General features: G+C 37.5%; 1 protein-coding gene across 4 annotated transcripts; it reads right to left on the bottom strand.

Annotated features, from left to right (window-relative positions):
- Positions 1-914: 914 nt before the first annotated feature.
- On the bottom strand, positions 915-24,206 carry brsk1b (BR serine/threonine kinase 1b). Of its 4 annotated transcripts, none has more exons than XM_051105993.1 (19): positions 22,874-24,206; positions 20,571-20,665; positions 20,112-20,197; positions 19,819-19,959; positions 18,967-19,083; positions 18,853-18,886; positions 18,671-18,739; positions 18,331-18,477; positions 17,108-17,139; positions 15,953-16,117; positions 15,627-15,724; positions 13,572-13,722; positions 11,386-11,446; positions 10,317-10,923; positions 10,192-10,240; positions 7,523-7,646; positions 7,179-7,392; positions 7,005-7,094; positions 915-4,204 (listed from the first exon to the last, which is right to left on the bottom strand). In XM_051105993.1, exons 1-19 carry the CDS (start codon positions 22,959-22,961, stop codon positions 3,987-3,989), a joined length of 2,586 nt encoding a protein of 861 aa, XP_050961950.1. In that variant the 5' UTR covers positions 22,962-24,206; the 3' UTR covers positions 915-3,986. The 4 variants fall into 4 exon arrangements, with proteins under 4 accessions (XP_050961950.1, XP_050961951.1, XP_050961952.1 ...); XM_051105994.1 differs by having other exon boundaries at positions 10,317-10,869; XM_051105995.1 differs by having other exon boundaries at positions 10,317-10,602.

Raw genomic sequence — 24,206 nt, 5'->3', positions numbered from 1 at the left:
AATACTGTGTTGTTACCTGAATGATCTACAGTTCTTGTTGTTGTTTTTTTTGTTTAGTGGTAGTTGTTCATGAGTCCCTTGTTTGTCCTGAACAGTTAAACTGCCTGCTGTTCTTCAGAAAAATCCTTCAGGTCCCACAAATTCTTTTCAGAAATTTTGTGTATTTGAACCCTTTCCAGCAATGACTGTATGATGCTGAGATCGATCGTTTCACACTGAGGACAACTGAGGGACTCATATGCAACTATTACAGAAGATTCAAATGCTCACTGATGCTCCAGAAGGAAAAACAATGCATTAAGAGCCAGGGATGTAAACTTTTGAACAGAATGAGGATGTGTACACTTTTCTTATTTTACCTAAATGTCATATTTTTTTCATTTATTACTGCCCTTCAGAAGCTACAGAAGATACTTACATTTTCCCCAGAAGACAAAATAAGTCAAATGTACCTTGATTTTCAAATTCTGAATGTTTTCAGCCCCCGGCTCTTCTGGAGCATCAGTGAGCATTTGAACCTTCTGTAATAGTTGCATATGAGTCCCTCAGTTGTCCTCAGTGTGAAAAGATGGATCTCAAAATCATACAGTCATTGTTGGAAAGGGCTCAAATACACAAAAAATACTGAAAAACTAAATAATTTGTGGGACCTGAAGGATTTTTCTCCTGAAGGAACAGGTTACAACAGTATTAAGAATCAAGCATAAACTTTCGAACAGGGTCATTTTTATAAATTCAGCTATTTTCTCTTGTGGACTATATGTAAACATCTTTTATGTTAAATATCTTATTCAGGTCGGTACTAAATAAAAAATAACATATAAACATATTTACATAAACATAAAATATATATAATTTTAACAAATTATGTTACAACAGAAATGAAATGAGGAGCAAGACAATTTTTTGTTTTTGTTTATTGTTCTTTATCACAGGCAATAATAATAGTGCACTTTCATTTTTTTAATTATAACACAGACATTTATTTTCTCGTCATTATTTTTTTCCCTCCAATTTAATGACTTGCATTTCTTATGAAAAAAAGTTCCTACTGTGCGCGATGGGGAAGAAAGAGTACAGCTTTACAATCTTAAGAGGAGTAATCAGTAATGACGACAAAGATAATCAATAATCATCAGGTGAATATAGAATGGATAAAGAATGAAGATATGAGTAATATTTTCTGTTTACAATGAACAGAGATGGGGGGAGGGGGTGAGCATACATTGGGGGCAGGCAGGGCGTATGTATATGATGAGAGAGGAGGGAAAGAGGGCGGTCTAAAGTATAACTCTATGATTGGGAGGCAGGAGCAGGACGAGGTATATAATGTATGGTAAATAAGTGAAGACTAACGATACATATGAAATGTGATACGTGTGCTGTATGTGTGAGGCGAATAACAAAAACAGAATATCATTCAGTGCATAATGTGAAAGGGAAGAGGAGGAGAGGACGGACACATAGAGCAGGACAGTGTCATGAACACAGAGAAAGTATGTGGAGTGTATTTCACATTCACTCAGAGCTGGTGTCCTGACAGTCTGTATTTGCACACTCCCAGACTTACCCTGCCTGAGAACTAACAGAATTGAACATAGAACATCTTCAGGGTTTTGCTCTGGCGTTTCCTCTGCCTCTGCAAATGTGACCGGGCATGTTGGAGAGCGCACATGCTGACCGTTGTATACATGTAGATTTAAGGCATTTGGAGTGTACTAAAACAACAACGTATTATATCTAACGAACGATGCTCCTAAACATTCAACAGTAGTGAAGTATGTGCTATTTAAAATCAATTCAGGAAGATGCAGGAGCTGCTTGATGACTGCTATTTTTGGGCAGGAGTGCATGTGATGGCTGCGGGATGGTGGCAGAGGGAGGACCAGAGCAAAACCTTGCTTTGCATTTAGTGCTCCTTGCATCAGAAAAAGAGTGGACTGGAGGGAGAGAGAGAGATGGAGAGAGAGAGAGAGAGAGAGGAGCATTATGGTCAGATTCTGGGCTTCAGGGCAGAGGCTCATTGGAGAAAGAGCTTCTAAGTGGATATTCAGGATCAGGTTCCCCCCATTCACAAATGTAATGAGCTAAAAAGCCCCGCTGATCCTGAGTCTGCACTTAAGAGAGCACTTCACCGATTCCCGTGGGTGGGCGAGGAAAGGGACAACTATTTGTTTGAATACAATTCTCTTTTTAGGACAGTGCATTCCAAAGTCCAGTTATCATTCATTTTGTTTCATATTGTCAGTTTTGAGAAGGACAGTCTTTTTGTGTCTGTGTGTGTGTGTGTGTTTGTGTGTGCATGTGTGAAAAAGACAGAATACTGCTCGCGTTTCGTACGGAGGGCTGGCCCGGTACGCACGAGTCCGAAACTTTGGGCTCTTGTTTGGGTAACATTCTCAAAGATGAAGAGTGAACACAGCGGGCCTTCTTCTCATTCCCCCGTTTTGTTCCTCTGCTTCCATAAGGTTCACTTCAGTCTTTACGTCGTACATCCTGGAGGGTTTCGAAGTCTTTTCCTCGTGGGAGACGTCCAAGACGTGGAGACATTGCTTGGATGATTTTTCAAAGCTGTTCTCCAGCTTTCTCCTTTGCTTTTTTATTTCAAATGAAATGAAAATGAGATGAACTTAGGCTACTGAAATGTTTTTAAAAGGACATTTGCAGCATTGCTTTTAAATATTTGGGAATAGACAAATCTCGCAAATTTTTTCACCCTTGTCATTTTGATTCAGCCTCAACACTAATTCAATAAATAAATAAATACATAAATAAATATGAAATAAATATCTTTAAATAAAGCAACATTTAAAATATTTCTATTTTTGTTTTTTTTGACATTCACTTTGTTTTTTTGATGGAGATATTTCACATCTCAGCTCGAAAATATAATATAAATATTGAAATGGAAACCAAAACAACCTTTTTTTGGACTTCTACCAGGAGTCACGTGAGAAAACAGTGGAGGCTTTTATATTTTTTCTCACACTGTCTCTTTGTGTGACACAAGGGAGTGATTGGCTATTTCGTTCCTCTTGTTCGGTCTCTGTGTGAACATGTCATAGGAAATCTAGATGCCTACTCATCCCTCTGTGCCCTGCTAAGTGAGTGGGGTGGATCTGAATGACTTAAAACCGCCCAACCGTAGCTTCTAGTGGGCAGCTCTCCAATGCATACCTGACGCTGACTGATTTTGGATCTACAACATATCACAGAGTTCAGGATCTACAACACAAGCTTGAACAATCAGTGTTTAACATAGCCTATATCTTCAACACTTAACATCTCGCTACAGGCGTCATCCATCCTCAGCTCATGAAGGTATAGTCACGTAGGACTACAGTAGCATCTTGGGTTGGAAAATTAGATTCCTGTTCTAAAAAAACGTTATTTTCATTACATAATGTTCTAGAAATCCCTTTTTGTGCTCCAAGTGATGTTAAGAAGGAAGAACTTCTCACTTTTTCCTGGTATGTTTGCTTTTCTCTATCTCAGAGAGCTCATTGTGATTGCTTATGATGATAATGAGGATGACGATGAGGATGATGGTTTTAGAAGTTTTAGAGACATTCTTTCCTGTCCCACTTGGTGTTTGTTCCTCCTTGTATAGTTTGTTGCCATTAGATCACTGGATTTGTACTCCATGTTTGTACTGTATGAAATAATTTATAGCTGGGGGGTTTATATTAAGCAATACATCTTGCTTCCACTTTTCAAGTCCTTTGTTCCTAAAAAGGATAAGTGATATTGTATTTTTTTCCCGTTAGATGATTATTTGCATGTAAGAACACTTCCATGTGGATTGACTCCTGACTCTCCTATTGTTGCAGCTGGATCCCAGTGTTTCCGCTAGTAGTGTGAAAATCAAGGCTGAGTATACCTGTTGTTGTGTACTGTGCAGATGGACTATGAGGGAGTCGTGTCTGGGGGGGATTCAAGAGCAAGTTTTGTCCCCACCCGCTCAAGAGCTTGTCTGATTAGTTCACTTAAGGTTGAGACTGGGTCCCGTTTGAGGAAAGGAGGCGAGTTTTATCCTTGCCAGACCCCTTCCTTTGTAGTACACTCGCACTACCGCCAATACTGCTCCCTTCTCCTCGATCGCTGCGCTCTGCTCGTTCGCCGCGATCACTTCCGCCCTCCGAGCGCCGAGAGTTCTGACGGGTCGGTGTGCTGGGTGGGCGGGACGAAAGCCCATTTTTCTCATCTGGGAGAAGGAAAACAGAAAACTTAAGGGTGGGGATTGAAAACATTTTTGTTAGCTGAAATAAAAATAAAAGTACAATAAAATCAAAGATGGAAGTGAATTTAAAGCTTTAAAAATTTAAAGCACACCTATTATGTCGCTTTTTACAAGATGTCTCAGGTGTCTCCATAATGTGTCTCTGAAGTTTTAGCTCAAAATACCCCACAAATGTCTATTTTGAGTGGAAGCAGAAACATGCTGTTTATGTGCATGTCTCTTTAAATGCAAATGAGCTGCTGATCCCCGCCCCCTTTTCCAGAATAGGGCTGTGCCTTTACAGCTTGTAGCTCAGATGTTCTTCTAAAAACATCTCTTTGGTTTTGATTCATGTCACTGTGGGAGCAAAATCTGACGTACTTCTTTTTTCACACGCTTGTAGAAAAAGGCTTACCAAAACTAAGTTACTGGGTTGTTCTTTTTCACGTTTTCTGTGTTGGTAGATGCACTGGGAACCCGATTATAGCACTTAAACACGGGAAAAGTTAGATTTTCGTTATATGTCACCTTTGAATAAGATAAAAAGGTCTAAAAACCAAACTACAAATGGCCACAAATTCATTTTAGTTTTAGATTTTGCCTGGATATTTATTTAAAGGGGACATCGGATGCCCATTTTCCATAAGTTTGTATGATTCTTTAAGGTCTTCATGAAATGTCCAATACTTTGGTTAAACTTTCTCAATGGTCATGTAAAAAGAGCTCTTGGCCTTGTCAAAAAGAGCTCTGTTTACAGCGACCCGTTTCGGGGCACATCCCTTTAAATGATAATGAGCTACTGCTCACCCCGCCCCTCTCTTCCTTTTTTAGTGTATTTGGTGCCACGTTACTATCAAAAACAAAACATTCAACGTACATCCAATTACAAAACACATGCTTTGCTTACAAGACATTGTTGTCTCTACAGCTGCTCTAGCAGTTCTATTCAAATTAGAATATAATAGTAATGATAATTTTACATTATTATTCATATGACAGTAATAGCCATATACTGTAAAACAATTGCATAGTGAAATAAATGAAAATGAGTATTTCACATGTATATTATTTTACCTTATTCTACGGTAGGGAAATTACAATACTTTTGTCCTAATTTCTACACTTGTTAGCAATGCCTAAAACTTTTTGTCACATCTGGTGACTTGAGAAAATTTACCAGCCATAAATATAAAAAACTCTTTTTGCAGTTGCTGCTACTACAACAACTACTTAAAAAAAATTTAATTTAATTAAAAAAAGCCATTTGAAATTAGAACCAACCCTACATAGATGTAGCATGAACAGTTTTTATTTATTTATTTTTATATCAGAATGGTCTGACTTTAGTTTCGTGAAATTATGTAATAATGCTCAGTTTCATTATCTGACAGCAGGTGGGGCTTTTGGAACAACAGTGATAAGACGAGAAAATGTCATCAGAACTTCTCAAGTCAGTTCCCTTCAGAAATACATTCATATAAACCCCCACCCCAGTATTTATATTTTTATTCCAAAAAAACAATGATCTTGCTCTGCCTGTACATTGTTTACTTTGTGCGTGTCTGTTAATTTCAGTCCTCGCATGCAAGAGATAAACCTATGAGCTTTTATTTTGCCAGAAACTGCAGTTGAGCTTTTATTTTGAGCTTTTAAACTCCAGCTTAAATGAAAACAGGTTTCCAATCCGTCTCATTACAACTTTAGTGATTCATTTTGTTGATTTTTTTAAAAAATCTGTTGATTTTGATTGCTTCCATTGTCCTTTTGGATAAAAGCATCTGCTGAATGTCTAAATGCAAATGTAGTGTAATACTGTAAAAATTCACCCATTAAAATGTTGAAAATTATGCTAATGTGAAAACAAAGCGTAAATGGTGCTTGTTGCATTCCCAAACGCGCGCTAAACACACAGCACATTCAAAAACAATGTTCACCGCATTCACTGTCAGTCAAAGGAGCCACTCTGACTCTGAGACATGGCAAACAGCAGATCACAAGCTGATCACCTGAATGAAGTGCGCACTTCACTTTAAAACAGTCAAGCAGCGCAAACAGACTTGATGGGATAAAGCCACATTACGCTTTCGGTTTTAGTTCAATAGATACTTTGCAGAAGCAATTAGGGATGCAACAGTACAGTTAGTCCACAGTTCAACACATACCACGGTTTTTAACCATGGTTTTCGTTTCGGTTCGGTTCTAACAGCTTGCCACATCAGTGTTTTTTTTTTAATTAACAACAAAATACTCCTGTAAACCTCTGTACACGGAAAAAGCGTGGATTATTATATGTCTGCTTAATATTACTTTTGCGAGAGGTATTATTTTTCCGATTTTTACGCTAAATAGGATGGCTTTCATTCATACTGAAAAAAAGTTCATGTAAAAATAAGTTATAATGTTCTCTTTTGTTGGACAACAGGTTTAGAAAGGCTTATCATTGCATTTCATTAGAAGAGAAGATGCTCTGCAACTGTTGCTTTTTCAAATATGAACGCAGAGGCGTTTCCTCATCTCAGCACATGAAATCACAGGCACACACACAGCAAGTTTCGAGAGAAATAAAACAAGGAACTTATTTAATGGCAAAACCCGAAAAACCGCAATTCACAAGCGCGTTTTGAACTGTGGAGTATTGTGTATTGTGACATCCCTAGAAGCAATGGCACGAAACACAACGTTAAAGACCTTTCACAAATATATTTTCAGTTTATTATAAAACTGTGGCGGGCCACATGTTTATAATAGATATTTTGGGGTGGAAGTGTAGGCGTGGGACATATACCTGCAAGCGCCTGCACAGAGGGCTGGTCGTGTGTACTGAGAAGCTGAGCTTGAATGGTCTCTACCACTCTTTTAAACCTGCGACTAGGACCTGAAAAACATTTCACATTTGTAGAAATGACAGCACGTACAGACTCGTGACTCATGACACTAGCTCTCTCGTCTTTTTAAATACCTGATAATAGGGTAAAGGTGACGCTGTAGATACCGGTCTCCCTTCTTCCCTCCCTTTCTCTCTCTTTCTCCCTCTCTCGTTCTCTCTCTCCCTCAGAGAAGGCGATGTCAACCTGAAATTTGACAGGCTTCTGGAAGACAGACGGACCTCCGGAGGACTTGTACTCCGCCCGGAAACTTGTCTGAGAGATGACACTGTGACTCAGGGAGGGAATCTAGAGGAGAACAGAGATGTACATCAAAGTTCGAATCTTCAAAAGAGGATGAACAAAGCTTATTTCAAGTGCAGAGGAAGCTGAAGAGGAAGAGGAAAGGAAACAGCGAACATATTAAAATGACACTAACTGATAGAAAGGCATGGACAATGTCAGCCTTGATTGAGCTTAGTGGTTTGTCTCTGATCACCACAAAAATTTGCTCTTCCCTCTCCAGACTGATGAAATTTCCAAACCACGACTTCTTTGCCAGCCTATAGAAAAAGATGAAAATATATGCAGATAAATACACAAAACATACAGTACACATTATTGTTACTGTTTCATGGCTCTCATTCTACACATAATACACATTAGGAATGTTATTTAACATCATGAATGGATCTAGTTATTTGATTACATAAGAATGTTATCTTTGAAAATACAGAGTCTTCACATCTGCCTTAAAGGATTAGTTCACTTTCAGAACAAAAATTTATATACTTTCTAACCTTAAATGCTCATCTTGTCTAGCTCTGCCATTTGCATGTGTACAGTAATCTGGCTCAGTATAGTTAGAGTATGTGAAAAAACTCCCGTCTCATTTTCTCCTCCAACTTCAAAATCACTGCAGAAGCACTGACTAAGTGTTTACAAACTGAACATGCAAAAAAAGGTCAAATGCCCTTGACGAATAAAGGTAAAACAAAGATGTAGGATGCTTTTGAAGTTGGAATAGAACATGAGATGGGAGCTTTTCGACCTACCCTAACTGCATTGACCCGGATTACACAGAGTACGCATGTGCATCGCAGAGACAGATAAGACGAGCATCTGAGGTTAAAAAGTATATGCTTTTTTTTTTAAAGAAAATGACCAATTGTTTTGCTAGACAAGAACCTTATTCCTCGGCTGGGATAATTTGAAACTGCATTTAAGCTGCATTTTTGGATGACAAGTGGATGAGTACATTATCTTTTTATTTTTGTTCCGGAAGTGAACTACTCCTTTAATTCCTAGAATTGTACCCATTCAGAGAAAATAGCTAAATATGCTGAAAAAGCTTCAGAACAAACACACTGAATCATAGGAGCAGGTTTTTGCTGTCACAACATTAAACGCGACACATAGCACAAGTAAAATGCACCGATGTTAAAATTCAGTAATTGTTTTCATGTTATGGCTGATAACCAAAAAATGACTATTATTAAAATTCTATTCTTGTGTAAATAAATAAAAAAATAAACACTACAAAAATTAAAACCAGTGGATTAAAACCAAGCAGATTTAAGCATCACAACATTATAATCTACTTTAGTGTTAAATACTATTATAGTATATAATTTCACATAATAGCATTATAGTATTTTTTTTTATTTTATTTTAATTAGGAAAATATATAAAATACAGAAAATATTGACAAAGATCAAAATCAAAGTCCAAGAGAGCAGTCCAAAGTGACAAATAAACAAGGCTATGAAACTAGGCAAAACTATGGCAAAAACAAGGCAAAACTATGACTAAGAAACGAAACCGTGGAAAATAACAAAAACAAGGCAAGGAAATCAGGGAAAACGCTTGGTAGAGTCCGCACAGGGAAAACAATACTTCGCAAGGTCCTGTTTGGCATGGCCCTCCTTATATGTCTGCCAAACAGGAAGTAACCATAGAAGCAGCAGAAGGAGCGGTAACAGTCAGTCAGTGGGTGAGGGCTCCCTCTGCTGGCGTGGCATTACATTTGTTTAGGTTTTTACATTTTACATTTAACTTTTTCATGTAATATATATTTGTAATTTTATTTTATCTTTGTTTTGATTAATGAAAATGATTATTAGTTTTAGTTCAATACCAAAACAGAATGTACAGTGTGAAAAATGAATATTTTGAAATTTGTTACATTACATTTTTGTTTTAAAGAATGGTAAAGGTAATATAAAGGTAAAAATGATATAAAATGAATATATCTATATCTATCTATCTATATATATATATATATATATATGTATATGTTTTTTTAATTTATCATTTATATACTAGTGCTTTAAGTATTTTACATTTATTCCAAAATAATAACGCAAGGCAATAACAATTTAAACAATATATCTTATTTGTTGCTCTTATGTTCACCTTTTCTTTTTAATAGTTAACTAGTTTTTAATTTTTCAGATCATCAGTCAGTAAATATTGGTCACAGACAGAGATTTACGGTAACACTTTATTTTAAGGTGTCGTTGTTACATGTTACAAGTACTTACTATTATAATAACAATTAATTATGCATAATTACATGCAAGTAACCCTAAGCCAAACCATAACCCTAACCCTAGAGTAAGTACATGTAGTTACTTAATATTACACAGTACTTAAATGTATAATTACACTGTAACAAGGACACCTTAAAATAAAGTATAAATTTCAGCTGATTACTCCCTAAAACCTAATGTTTTCATGCCCTTCTAAGTCTTATTTTGATGTAACAATAGTGTATGAGTTGTTTTCTTAGCTTTTTTAACGTAGTCTTCCGATTAACGCCATTATATTGTTCGTTCAGACTGATTTGCGAACACGCACAAACACAAGAGGCGGGATTTATTGTATGAACCAATCACAGCCGATCATATCCAGTCACATCCAATCATATCGTGATGAAGGCACTGTCTCCTCTAACATGACTTTCCTCCATTCATTCCCAATTACCCCCCACCAAACTCATCACACGCTTTAGGGGTCTGTTAAAACTCAATGGGCTCATGGGAGGTGAGAGAGACACTTTCATTGTGTTTGTTTGTTTGTTGTTAATTTGTTCCTTTAAATACTTACTCTGGGCTGGACTCTGGAGTTAAACTGGACATATCTTCTGACGTAGGAACTATTGAAATAAACAAACAAACGTTACAATGACGTTTAACTCGATGACAGCAAGAATAAGGCGATGCTCCTCTCACCCTGTAGCCTTCGGCGGTGGAAGCGTGGCGAACCCAGCAGGTTGTTCTTGAAGGAGTTGAGGCGAGTCCTCCAGTGGGCTGAACTACTGGCAGCCATTCCACCACTTCCCCCAGGACTTGAGGGCGGGGTTAGGGACATGGAACCACCACCCACACCACCACCACCTCCTTCAGCTCGTGAGGAGGAAGAAGAAGAGGAGGAGGAGGGCGGGGTGGGAGGGGGGTGCTGGGGATGGTGCACAGGGGTCCCCAGAGGGGTGGGGAGTGGGGAGCCCTGCGGGGTGACCTGCGACACATGGGCAGAGTTAGGATAGATGGTCTTAGTGACAGACTTCAGGACAGAAGGAGCAGGGAAGAAGAAGCGAGGGATGGGGGACAGGAGCGGAGAGGGGGAGGGCGAAGGAGACGGAGGAGTCTGCAGGGGGAGGGACTTCATAGACTGAAGGTGGGGGCGGTCAGAGGCTGCTTTTGAGGGCAGGGTCTGGGTTTTTTGGTCAGGCGCGCGCTGGGACGCCCGGGCTGTGGTGGAACTTCCTGCTTTGGGGTCTTTGGACTGGGTGGTGGAAGCAGAGGTGACTTCAGTTTGGCTGAAAGTGAAAACTGGGCTCTGACAGGTAGGAAGAGAAAGGACAGAAGGATGGAGAGGGAAAGAGGAATGGAGAGATGGACACAGCAATGGTCATGAGCGTTAATGAAAGATATGGTAAATGATTATTAACATTAGAATTAAACTGAGAAGAGTTAGGAAAATGATGCATAGCACTTTGAGAAGCACATGAAGTCTAGTATCAATTAGTAAACGATTGTTAGGTCATTCATTAAGCTGCAAAATGCAAGTTAAAACAAGCTTAACATCTGTGTGTGTGTTTGGTGTGGATAATGACTCCAGTATGAGGACAGTATGAGATAGATGAACATAAAAAGAGCGACTGAATCCAATTCAGCTTTGCTATTCATACCACAACAACAAAAACAAGCACGATATCTTTCACCATCGTAAACTGAGCTCTACATTACAGTAGTATTTTACCTCTAATCCAATATCAGTTAAAGGTGTGAAGCAACTTACTCGAGGGCTGCTGAGGGGACTGGATGAGAGGCCGGTTGAAGCTCCGCTAACTGACCGAGACCTGTCAGAACACCAGGACATGTCAGTCAAACATCCCTTTATGTTCACAGATATGTTCGTTATCTTTGATAAACACACCTCTAGTGTAAGAGAATTCACTAGGAATGAATTGCACCAACTTATAATGCTATTTATTTGCATGCTCTACAATGTGCTTCTGGATATATTTTTTGATCATTTGGTCATCGTTTGATGAATTAGGAACATTTTACATGGTACACAGCAATCAATCGCAAGTTCATTTTGAAAATGAAAGACTGAGCCAGTGTTGGCTTGCATTCACAAGAGTCCAGGCGCTTTGTCATGCTAGCAGTGCACTCTGTGGATTAAAGATTAAAATGTTTTTTTGCAACTGCTGTATGTCATTGACCAGTCATAATTTAGTTTAATCACAACCATCATTTACTTTTACATGGTCAAAAAACAACACAAAAGAAGATATAATACTCACTATTGCTGATTTTTCTAAACTCCTATATGTCACACATACATGTCATTTTAATTTCTATAATGTAGTTTTATTAGCTTCACTTACATACTACAAGAATACAATATATACAGCGAAGACGAAGATGAACTTTCTGTTTGCACACATAAGAAAAATCTGCAGTGTACCATGTAAAATGCGCTTCACTGTTGGTATCATTAAAGGGATAGTTCACCTAAAAATGAAAATTCAGTCATTAATTAGTCATCACCCTCATGTCATGCCAAACCCATTAGACCTTCGTTCATCTTCAGAACACAAATTAAGATATTTTTGCTGAAATTCAACAGCTTTCTGACCCTGCATAAACAGCAATGTAATAACCACGTTCAAGGTCCAGGGTCGAAAAAAGGTGGAAAATTTCCAGTAAATTTTAGAAACTTTCCAGAATTTTTAGAAACTGTCCAGGATTTCTGGAAAGTTTCCGGAAATCTTCCACCCCTTTGCAACCCTAGTAAGGACCAGTGTTGGGAAAAGTTACTTTTAAAAGTAATGCATTATAGTAATGCATTAAATATTGCGTTACTCCCTAAAAAAATAATTACTAAAGTAAAAACTAATTGCATTACTTAGTTACTTTTTATGGAAAGTAATGTGTTACGTACTTTTTGCTTATTTATAAGGTTGAATTGGATCATCAAAAGTCAGCAGCAAAGACACTGATTAATAAAATGGGATTAAATACTTAAAGGAGATTTGTATTATTTAACATATTTAATTATTGCAGGTTCTCATCATATTCTGAGTTGCATTTCACTGTTTTTAGTCATTTTGATGAATACATTTTAGAACTAAAGTAACATCTTACTCCCGATTTCTCTCAACATGGGGACAGGAGAACTTTCAATCAATAAAACGGAAAAAAAGTAACTGGAGTTGCTTATTTGGAAAAAGTAAATCAGATATTTTCTTGTAAATTAAAAAGTAATGCACAACTTTACTAGTTACTTAAAAAAAGTAATCTGATTACATAACTTGCGTTACTTGTAATGTCTTACCCCAACACTGGTAAGGACATCATTAAAACAGTCCATGTGACATCAGTTGTTCAACTGTAATGTTATGAAGCTACAAGAATACATTTTGTGCACGAAGAACACAAAAATAATGACTTTATGACTGACAAATGACTGACTTTATCAATGTCCTTGCTACCTTTCTGGTTCTTGTGCATGGTAGTTGTGTTGCTGTCTATGCAGGGTTAGAAAGCGCTCCGATTTAATCAAAAATATCTTAATTTGTGTCTGAAGATGAACGAAGGTCTTAAGAGAGTATATGAGTAATTAATGACAGAATTTTCATTTTTGGGTGAACTATCCCTTTTGATGATCAATAAACACGCACACAAACATCTCTTTTCAATTAAATTATTGGAGTCAAACAGCTTTTTGTGAATAAGGTGCATCTATAATAAGTTTAGCTTACGTAGAAGAAAAAATAAATGCACAAGAGTGCATGATTAAATGCACAATATTGCATGGTAAAAAAAATTGGCCTATCACACAAAAGTTGTGCAACTCATCAATGAATTTACCCACTTTTTTATCAGCACTTTTTGAACAGAGGACACATGTGGTACATCAAGCTTGACTTTCAGATGAAGGTTAATACAAAGTTATCTGAAACAGTTTGCATGTACCTCTGGCTATGTGCAGAGGTATCCAGTGCTCTGCGGGGAGGTGTCGGAGAGCCCTGCTCTGTCACACTCAGGACCTCCAGGCTCTTTCTCTCTGGCCGACAGCGCCCATGACGGGTCAACATGGGCGAGTCCACCCGCTTACGGGGAGGATCTGATCACACAACCACAATAACACACATACACCCACTGTAACACAAACATCCACTGTGTACTCTTTATGAGCAAGTCACATTACAAACCTTACTATATCCATAACGGAATCTAAGGTTTGTTTTATATATATAACTATATATAAAATATACAACTGCAATGCAACAGAGATTATCTGTATTACAGTGTTAGAAGGGAAATTAGCATAGAAGCTGAAAAAGAAGTCCTTTTCAGTGTGTTGATGAGAGACGGAAAGCTTCTAAGCAACAGGGTAAATTGTACCTGGATACAACAAGTGCTATACGAGAGACGAGACATGACTGTGAAATGATGGACAGTAATGTATCAGTCTGCACGATTTGGACAAACTGGACTGCAATCATTAGGGCTGCCTCCTAACAGTCGGCTAACCGTTAGCTGACGAGAAGAGGCTTGGTCGACCAAAATTTTATTAAGTGCTTAGTTGCAGAAAAACAAATTCTACAGGAAGTGGCGAAATCACGCTGTCCGTGACGGACAGATTGTTAATGGCTGGTTTATGTGGTAATATAGTACATCGGGCATGATATCCAAATGCTCACCTATCATTCATCAACCTCAAATATGCTTTTCATCTGTAAGTAGTAGCAACTTTACATGGCCGTTTAATCTAATGTTAACCTAGAAGTGTCTGTGCAGAGTGTGGAAGCTAAACAGTAGCGCGTTCACTGCATGACAGACGGAGGCACCGGTGCGGTCACTTGCTCTTAAAATACTAATTTTTGGTCATACAGATAAAAGTAATACATTTTTTGAATCTGTAAAGACACTATGTTTATTTGTGTGCACTCACAATAACAACGAAATGTTGCGCTTTTCAAAGAAAGTACTAGTTAATCAACAAATTATTAAAACATTAATGCAGTCTACTTGAAGTCGACCAGAAAAATCTTTAGTTGAGCAATTATTTCCTCATATTTCGGCAAGATTCTGTCAGATTTGCACTATGATATGAAAAACATTTAATATTTTACAATGTGTTGCATCTTAGATTTTGGGGCAAAAGCATTTTTTTTTTATTTAAAAATTACATTGAAATACAGTGTACAAAAACTACCAAATTATAAGCTATGCCTCTTTTTCCACAAATTAACGTTTGCCCAACACTCATCTAAAGAACCATCAAAAGAACCAACTCAAAAAAATAAAAAAAACAATAAAAATTCACTTCAGCGTTATTAGCTTTTTTTTAGATTACAACAGTAATGTATTTCAATGATAATATATTTCCATCCCAGTTTCTTAACTTTCACATGTTAAAGCCTCAAGTTTTCATTTTGGTGGAAAACTGCTTGTAATGTTTACATTTGCATGAACGTAAAAAAGTGTTGCTGTTCTCAGTTGACATTGTCAGTGATTTTTTTAATAAACAAATGTATTTTTATTTAACTTTTTATTTTGATTAAATGTGCAGCCCTATCCAGGAGAGACCTGCCTTTCAAATAATAAGACTCTTAATAAACTAAATATATGCAAGTAAATGGAAAATGTCATGACTCATTTGTTTTGTATACATTAGGAAGTCCCGCTCTAATCCAACCTGCAGCACCTGCTCTCGCTACGCTGCCCTAACAGCCGCATGCTACGGCTTCCCTGTCAACCTCTTAATGATGATGATTCTCCACCTTGAAGTCTCTTTTTAGTGCTGGTCTGGTCTTGAACTGTTTATTTTGGGGAACAAGCCCTCAATATGTTACATTTACAAATCACTGACGTTGCCTTAGAGCCCTTAAATGAAACTGGCTTACTTTTAGGCCTAAAGCACAAGCGTGCTTTCTAGGTTACCAACTATTCTCATGGTGTTCAATGACTAGCTTTGAACATGACAGCAACGCACACAGGCCTAAAATGCACAAGCTCACTCACCAATATCATTTCTGGGTGGAAGATGCTCATCTTCATAACTAGGGTAGCGCTCCTTTCTGTCCAACAGAAGATAGTAGATCAACTTCTCCTGGTTTTCTCTGGGAAGGGAAAGATGCAAGTCATCGTACTGACAAAAGCATTCTTTGATATCTTCTTTTGGATTTCACAGAAAAACCACTGCAAGTCACACGTGATTGGAATGAGTAAACTTGTTTTTTGAGTGAACTGTTCCTTTCAGGTCAGTTGTAATCTTGTGTTTGTGCACTATTCTTTTATGAATCACATGCTGAGATGTGTTGAGCACACAGACTGAAGTTCAGACTCACTCTTCACACTGCAGGTCTCTGGTGAGCTTGACACGGTCTCTGAAGCAGCCCAGGGAGTGCATGCTCTCCAGAACATCAGGGTCCAGATCTGTAAGAGACAGAATCCTCTTCACACACACACGCCTCGGGGGTGGCTGCTCTGGACACGGCTCGTTCCTGCCCCCTCTGAGACAGAAAGACACACAGACACACGAGCAAATCAATGTGAAGTGCACATGTGGGCATTAGATACAACAACATAAAATAAAATCCACTTTCAATGGCATAGTTCTGTGGAATTTCTGCACTGCATAGTGACCATGACTGTCAAGTTCCAAAGAAAACAATGAAAAGGCTATACATTCCAGATCTGCAGGTGACATACAATAGCTTTGTGTAAAGAGCAGACCCAAGTTTAAGGCTGCGTTTACACTAGTGCGTTTTCGTTTTAAAATGCATAACTTTTGCTACGGTTATGGCTATCGTTTACACTACTCCTGCATTTTCGACCCTCGAAAACGGAGACTTTTGCAAATGCTGCAAATCCCGTTTTAGGTTAAAAACTCAGGGGTTGCGTTTCAGTGTAAACAAACCAAAATGGATACTTCTGAAAAGGATGGCGTGGCTGCCCACATTCTCTCTGCGTATCCTTGATGACCATGTAAACATACATGTTGCACCCATAGACATGTATAGGTAGATGAATCTTTTGACGGCTCCTCCATCTAAAAATTGGGCATCTACCTGTACTTATCTATGGTTGTACCTGCATGAATGGACATGTGACATGTGTTTTCAGTTGTGTAGTGTAGATGGAGATTGTGAAAACGCCAGTGTAGACGAGGATCGTTTTCATTTTAAAATGCCATTTTAACATGAAAACACACTAGTGTAAACAGGGCCTAAGGTCGTTTAATGATGTCATCAGCATGCAACCTGACACAATATTTGGCTGAACGCTACATTGGATGTCAAGATTTTCATTTAAAAGCAACATTCAGTCAGACATGCTATAAACTGTTGACGTATGAAAAAGTGCCACTCAAAAATTTTTCAAATTCTTCTTTTGTGTTCCATGAAAACAAAAAAATAACAGCATACAGGTTTGAAATGGCATGAAAGTCAGTAAATAATTTTCTTTTTTGAACTATTCAAGGTACCTCACACGATACTTACTGATACCAGGGGTGCTTTTGTATGTCTTCCAACTGGGAAAAAAAAACAAGAATTATCATAATCATTCCTTGACATTAAATTAAGAAATGAATACTTTTATTCAGCAAGGATGCATTAAATTGATTAAAAGTGACAGTAAATATATTTCTTATGTTTATAATGTTTTTTTTAAATGATGTTGTTTTGAATGTATCATGGTTTCCACAAAAATATTAACCAGCACAACTGTAACTGTTTTTAACATTTTAAGAAACGTTTCTTTAAACACCAAATCAGCATATTAAAATGATTTCTGAAAGATCATGTGACACTGAATACTGGAGCGATGACATTTTAATAAATGTTTTTACTATACTATGGATCAAATAAGTGCAGCTTCTTACTGACCCCAACACTTTGAACAGAAGTGTAGACGCAGTTTCTATTAGGGATTTAACGGTATGATCAATATTGTGGTATCGCGATAGCACAACTCGATATCATCGTGGTAACATGACGATATGAAATGGCAAAAAAAATGTTTTTAAAATATATTTAAACCTTCTTATTCTAACATAATAAGATTTATAACTTAAATCCCTTCATCGAGTCTGTTTTCGCTTAAAGCTTAAAGTGCAGTATGAATTGCTGACAGCTAGTGGTTTAAATGGGTAGCGTTACTGCAGTCTAAATTCAAAATATCTCTTTCAAGTGTAGAAATTAGGAAAGAAGTACTGTAATTTCCCTACTGTAGTGTAAAGTAAAAATAATATATGAAATTTTCATTTATTTTACAGTGCAGTTGTTTCAGAATATATGGCTAGTACTGTCATAGAAATAACAATAATATAAAATTGTTGTTTTTATTATTATTATAGTCTAATTTGTTTGACATCAGTGTGAATGTAACTTAGACTGAGACAGTATACCATGACTAAATAAGGGTTGAGTCCCCTTTAAAGTTCAGGTACAAGTCAATTTACTGACTTTTTCTGACTTAAGTTTTCTTAGAAACATGGGTTGGAGCTCTTAATTTTGAACTGCATAAGATAGAATAATTTAACTTTAAAATGAACTAAATTTTCATTTTTTTCCAATTCATCATTTGTCTTTTTTTTTTAAATATCACAATAAATATTGTACCGTGGACTTCATATCGAGATACTATCATATCGTGAGATTTTGATATCATTAGATCCCTAATTTCTATATGAAAAGAGGTGCACTGTGTGTGCGTTGCATACCGTGAGGCGTTTCTCAGGGTTGACCTCAATCATGCCACGGAGGAGAGCCTGGCAGTCTGGAGGAATGAAGTGAGGCATGTGAAATACTCCACTCTTCACCTTCTCTAACAGCTGACGCAGGTTATCATGGTCAAAGGGCAACGCTCCCTGTGAGGTGAGATGTTACAATTCACACACATTTCTGAGTGCAACCTGAGTGCAATATCCCTACAATCAATGGCAAATTTGAGACATAAAACACTTATTTTCCAGCCACTGACACAATAAGGCATGTAAGGAAGGTATTAAAAGTGGGGAAAATGTCAGAAATGACAAATATAAGATGCAGCAGGCTTCTTACCACCAACAGAGCAAAAAGAATAACCCCACAGCTCCATACATCTGCCCGACGTCCATCATATTTCTCTCCCTGTGAATAAAAATAAAACACTAAGTACTGATAAGCACCAGTTGTTTTGTAAAACCTGAATCTATGATACATTGAAGCATATGGTGTTTTTGCTCCAACAGCTTCGTCCTTACCCTGATGACCTCAGGACATGCATAATGGGGTGATCTGCAGATACATAATATACAGTATTAATACTTCATCTTCATTAATAAAGTATTAAAAGCACACAAACACAAACTACTGACCCGCAGCTGGTCTCCAGCAGACTGTCCCCAACCTGTAGGGAGGCCATGCCAAAGTCAGCAATCCTGATATTATTCTTCTCATCCAGCAGGAGGTTTTCAGGCTTAAGATCTCTGTGACTGAAAAAAAAAATTAATGACAACGTAATATATTTTTGTATATTGCAATATTTCCCTGAATTATTTAAAACCATAATTATTTTAAAGAGTGAGAATGACCTATTTTTGTATCCTAATATGCTCACCATGGCTGCATTTATTTGATCAAAAATACAGTAAAAACTGTAATATTGAAAAAAAATCATTGCAATTTAAAACAAATGTTTTCCATTTTAATCAATTCTAATCTAACCTAATTTATTTCTGTGATGGCAAAGCTGAATTTTCAGCATCATTACTCCAGTCTTTCAGAAATCATTCTAATATGCTGATTTAGTGCTCAAGAAACAACTGTGCTGCTTAATATTTTTGTGCAAACCATGACATATTTTTCCAGATTATTTTTATAAATGGAAAGGTTAAAAGAACATTGCATAACATTATAAATGTCTTTTGATCAATCTAATGCACCCTTACTGAAGCATTCATTTCTTTAAAAAGCAATCTTACTGACTCAAAATTTTGTAACGGTAGTGTATCTGGATGCATATAGAGTGACCCATATATTGAAATAGTGTAAGTCAGCTCGGCTTCTTAACTTGACCGCAGGTTTTCATCTCAACTGACGCCCATGTAATCTTAAAGTTGCAATACTTGCAACAGATTGCTGATTGTGCAGAAATATGAAAAAAAATATGCCTGTGAAGGAATCTGTGTGTGCAGCACATTAAATAAAAAGCAAAAAGAGGCATTTACCATATAGAGTGACTGTGACAGAAGTCCAGAGCAGATATGATTTGTCTGAAGAACTTTCTAGCCTCTTTAGGGGTCAATCTGCCTTTCTTTACCAGGTAGTCAAAAAGCTCCCCACCAGATACATGTTCCAGCACTAGATACCTGAGTGAATGAAAAACACATTTATGAAACACATGCACAGAGATAAGATGCACATGAAATGGTAAAGAGAGAGATTGCAGGATGTAAGTCTAGACAAGACAAGACAAGGCCAGACATGCTTCAGATGTGTGGAGAAACAGAGCAGTACTTACAGATATTTGTTATTCTCGTACACATCATACAGTTTTAGGACATGAGGGTGCTCTATTAGTTTAAGAATAGCTATCTCTCTCTCGACCTGCAGAAATGGGGAGAGCGAGGAACATTGAATAAGAGTTGAATAGGGAAAAGAAGGAGCAACTCTGATGTAGGAAATAACCAAGTTTCTGAATTAGAAGTGAACTAATATAGTTAAAATATTAATATAGTTTGATGATCAACAGTAGACATGGACAAAAATGACTTGGCAGGGAGATTCTTGCATTTCTTTAGCAATGAACATTAGGGTAGATGCAGCATATACTGTGGTTAATAAAGCAGTTGGAGCTATGCAGCTGCTGTGTTATTGAAAGTTACTGTAAATAAGAAAATGCTGCGTAGGCAGGAGGTGACGGAGAAAAACTAGAACTTTTAGACATTTCAGTTGTAAATCCGTCATTTGCAAAACTTACTTTCATAAGAACAGACTCCGATAGCTTTTCTCTGTTAACTATTTTTATGGCCACCTTCTGTCCCGTGATACAATGAACTCCTAACTTCACCAGACCTGTGAGAGGAACACAGATGGTCAGTCTTCACAAAGGCATTTTAAAAGTGGACAACATTAAAATCCAGATGAGAGGGGCTTGTAAAACCTGAAAAGTAGGCAACGTATGTCTGCAACATCCAGACGGCACAATTTCAAGTAATCAATTCCCATTTAGAAACTATTACAGCTGAAATAACGGCACGACCAAAAACACTATTGACTTATGCACAGTCCAAAGAAAATATCCTAAAAACACAAGTACATACTGCTCATATAAGACAGTCACATAAATCGTTAATGGACACCCTCTTTCACTTGCCAAAAAACAATCTGCTTCTTAACGTATGTAGATCTATATTACTCTTGTGCACATTCATATGCTATTTTGCAACGTACTGACAAACAGGATCTTTGTGGCCTTTGCGTTCAGAACAGATCGGTGGCAAGCCATTGTTATACCTTAAAAGGTTTACATGACTAGTACCTTTTTTAATTACTAGTAATCTAATAGAGATCTGAAGTATTTTAAATGTTACTTTTTACACTAGTATACTACATAGTCCTTTACTAGTTGCTTTCATTGTTACTGGTAACAAACTGCATTTTGTTGCAAATTCATTTGAAGTTTTTAGCATTAAGTCAAGTTTTCCTAGTACTAACTGAACTAACTAGTACCTATCTCATATGTACTGAAGTTGTTAACTACTTAAGTAGTAGCTAAATAGTCATTACCTACAACACGGTAAAAAAAATTAACTGTATTGAGAGAGAAAAGAAATGTTACAATAGTTGTGGTAGTTACTACTTTTCCATAAATATGCACTAATGTCAAATATTAAAACTACTAGAAGAGATATACTAACTATTGGAATAGTAACTAGTAAGACTAGAACCTATTGAACAGTTACTAGTAATAATAAGTTTCAGATAGAATGAAAAGTGAAATGTTGAAAAACAGATTCTTTTAGAATTCAAAGTCAAAAATGTGAAACAAAAAACAATGGAATATTTACACTACCGGTCCAAATACTTTTTATGTTTTTTTTAAGATGTCTCTTCTGCTCACCACGCCTGCATTTTTTAATCTAAAAAGAGTCAAATTTTGAAATATTTTTACTATTTAAAATAACAGTTTTTATATTAAAATATATATTTAAATGTAATTTATTCCTGTGATTTCAAAGCTGAATTTTTAGCATCATTACTCCAGTCACATGATCCTTCAGAAATCATTCTAATATTCTGATTTGCAAAAAAAACATTTGTTTTTGTTATTATGTTGAAAACAGCTGAGTAGTTTGGTTTCTTTGATGAACAGAAAGTTCAGAAGAATAGCATATATCTGAAATAGAAATTATAAAAGTGTTCATCATCACTTCTGATCAATTTAAAGCATCCTTGCTAAATAAAAGTATTATTTCTATAACTTCTTTCCCCAAAAAGACACAGACTCGGAGCTTTTAAATGGTATTGTGCATAACATTATTAAAGCTTTTTATTTCAGATAAACGCTGATATATTCATCAAAGAATCCTGAAAAAAAAAATGCACTTAACTGTTATAAATATTGATAATCATAAAAAATGTTTCTTGAACAGCAAATCAGCATATTTCTATGAATCATATAACACTGACGACTGGAGTAATGATGCTGAAAATTTAGCTTTGATCACAGGAATAAATTACATTTTAAGATATACTTAAACAGAAAAGTTATTTTAAATAGTCAAAATATTTCAAAATTGTACTGTTTTGCTTTGCTTTATTTTTGCTGATAAAATAAATGCAGGCTTGGTGAGCAGAAGAGATTTTTAACTTTTCACTGGTAGTGCATCTGTCTCTAATGGGATAGCAAAAGAGTAAATACCGGTACCTATCAACTTTGAATAATTGAAGAAAACGAAAAAAAAAAAAACACACAGCTTGCAATCACATTCAGTCTTTGAAACAGCACATATGAATCACTGCCACTCATGACTTCGAAACAAAACGCCAGAAAGATGAACTGATCTTCCTCCCTCAAACGCTGCCCTTACACTGTCACTTGCCTCCGTGCCTCATTACATTTCATCAGCTGAAACACCCCTGCACACACATTAACCGCTTTGCTTATTGCCGAATCAACCTTTCAATAGATTAATTCTTTAATGAGACGCGCGAAGTAGAGCAGAATTTATTCCAACGCATTAAGTGAGTGCTAATATCCCAAAGAGGAAATGCTCTTACCTGTCTGGCCCTTCCCCAGCGTCTTTTCCAGTCGGTAGGGCCCGACATACTGAGCTGCCTGACTCCCCGACAACTCCTTACTGGACATTTCGTTCGACAGCGATTTTGTGTCACAATATTACGGGGGTTAATCAGTGTATTTTCACAATGTATCCACTGGTGTCTGTCCTGCTCACGCAATAGCTCCGTCGTACAGACATCACAGACGGTGAGCGATGACACAGGGATGCTGAGGCGTGATGTCAGTGCCGTGGCCTACTCCCAAACATCTGCCGTCTCCTTAAAGTTCGTGGAAACGGATCGGTAACATCTTCCGTTCGAAAATATCAAAAATAAACAGGGAGTTGCGTGTCCAGCCGAGCCTATACGACAAACTACAGCTGTTATTGCGATTGAAACGGCCTGTGGTTTGCTCTTGGAAGAATGATGAGGGGACACGATTAAATCTGTCAGGATATGGGCCGATACTATTTGACTACATCAGATAATAGCTGTGGACGACAGTTAAATGATTATGAATATTGATAACAGGACTGTTAGGTAGCCTGCTCCAGTCATCAGGTTTTTGTTAAAATATAGCCTATTCATACAGCGTCCCGTTATTTTCAAACTCCAACTGACCTATTTATTAAAAACTTGGCCACGTCTATTTTGCGAAAGAACCGCACATCCGGTTTGTGACACCTTATACGTATTATTCTGTCTGAGATTAAGTGTCTCTTTCGTTTGTCACTGACTCTCCAAAGTGTTTCGTTTTATTTTAGCAGATGTTTGGATGTGAAGGATGAGCGTCCCGTGCCTGATATAAACTACGGTATCTTCCAGGCCTCACATCCGGAAATACGGGAGAATCGTACGGGAGAAAACAGCCACCCTTTCGCGAAAGAAAGCCTCGGTGCACGTCTTCCGTCACATGAATCCGTCAATTAATCCACCGAGCGTGCACTGCGCTATTGTAAGCTATAGCGTTGGCGCAGAAATCCCTTCGCTTTATTCGTACGGAACACATTCCTGGTCAAAAAACAAGCATCTTTAACTAGCGTAGGAGCCTCATCTCCCCCTCCCTCCCGCTCGCACTGGCTATGTGCATATCACAGCATCTTCTCTCGCTCTCCTCCCGTCGCCTCGGCTACCGCGCCTGGAGTCATTCTCTCGGGTTTGCGTTACAGTCGCTTGAAACCGCCTGGCTTTAATCCGTCCGCTTCGGTTGCCTTGTGGCCGCAGGGATAGCAGTCCCTCTGTCAGCGGGGCCTTTCTCTGTTTTCTAGCTCTCACTCTCCCTGTATTCCTTCTCCCCATCCGACACGAGCAGCATCAGCATCCGGGTTCTGCG

This window comes from Labeo rohita, chromosome 3 (assembly GCF_022985175.1).
Source record: "Labeo rohita strain BAU-BD-2019 chromosome 3, IGBB_LRoh.1.0, whole genome shotgun sequence".
In the NCBI taxonomy this organism is placed as follows: domain Eukaryota; kingdom Metazoa; phylum Chordata; class Actinopteri; order Cypriniformes; family Cyprinidae; genus Labeo; species Labeo rohita.
The sequence above is the reverse complement of the archived record's forward strand: the minus strand, read 5'-3'. Positions and strand labels throughout refer to the sequence as shown.

Bases quoted from the DNA above. Each gene is read 5' to 3' on its own strand.
- brsk1b (XM_051105993.1), bottom strand. From the start codon at position 22,961: ATGTCCAGTAAGGAGTTGTCGGGGAGTCAGGCAGCTCAGTATGTCGGG. The intron at 20,666-22,873 runs GTAAGAGCATTT...TTCCTCTCACAG, and splicing joins GCTGGGGAAGGGCCAGACAG to GTCTGGTGAAGTTAGGAGTT. The intron at 7,393-7,522 runs GTTAGTGTCATT...GTTCTCCTCTAG, and splicing joins TTGTCCATGCCTTTCTATCA to ATTCCCTCCCTGAGTCACAG.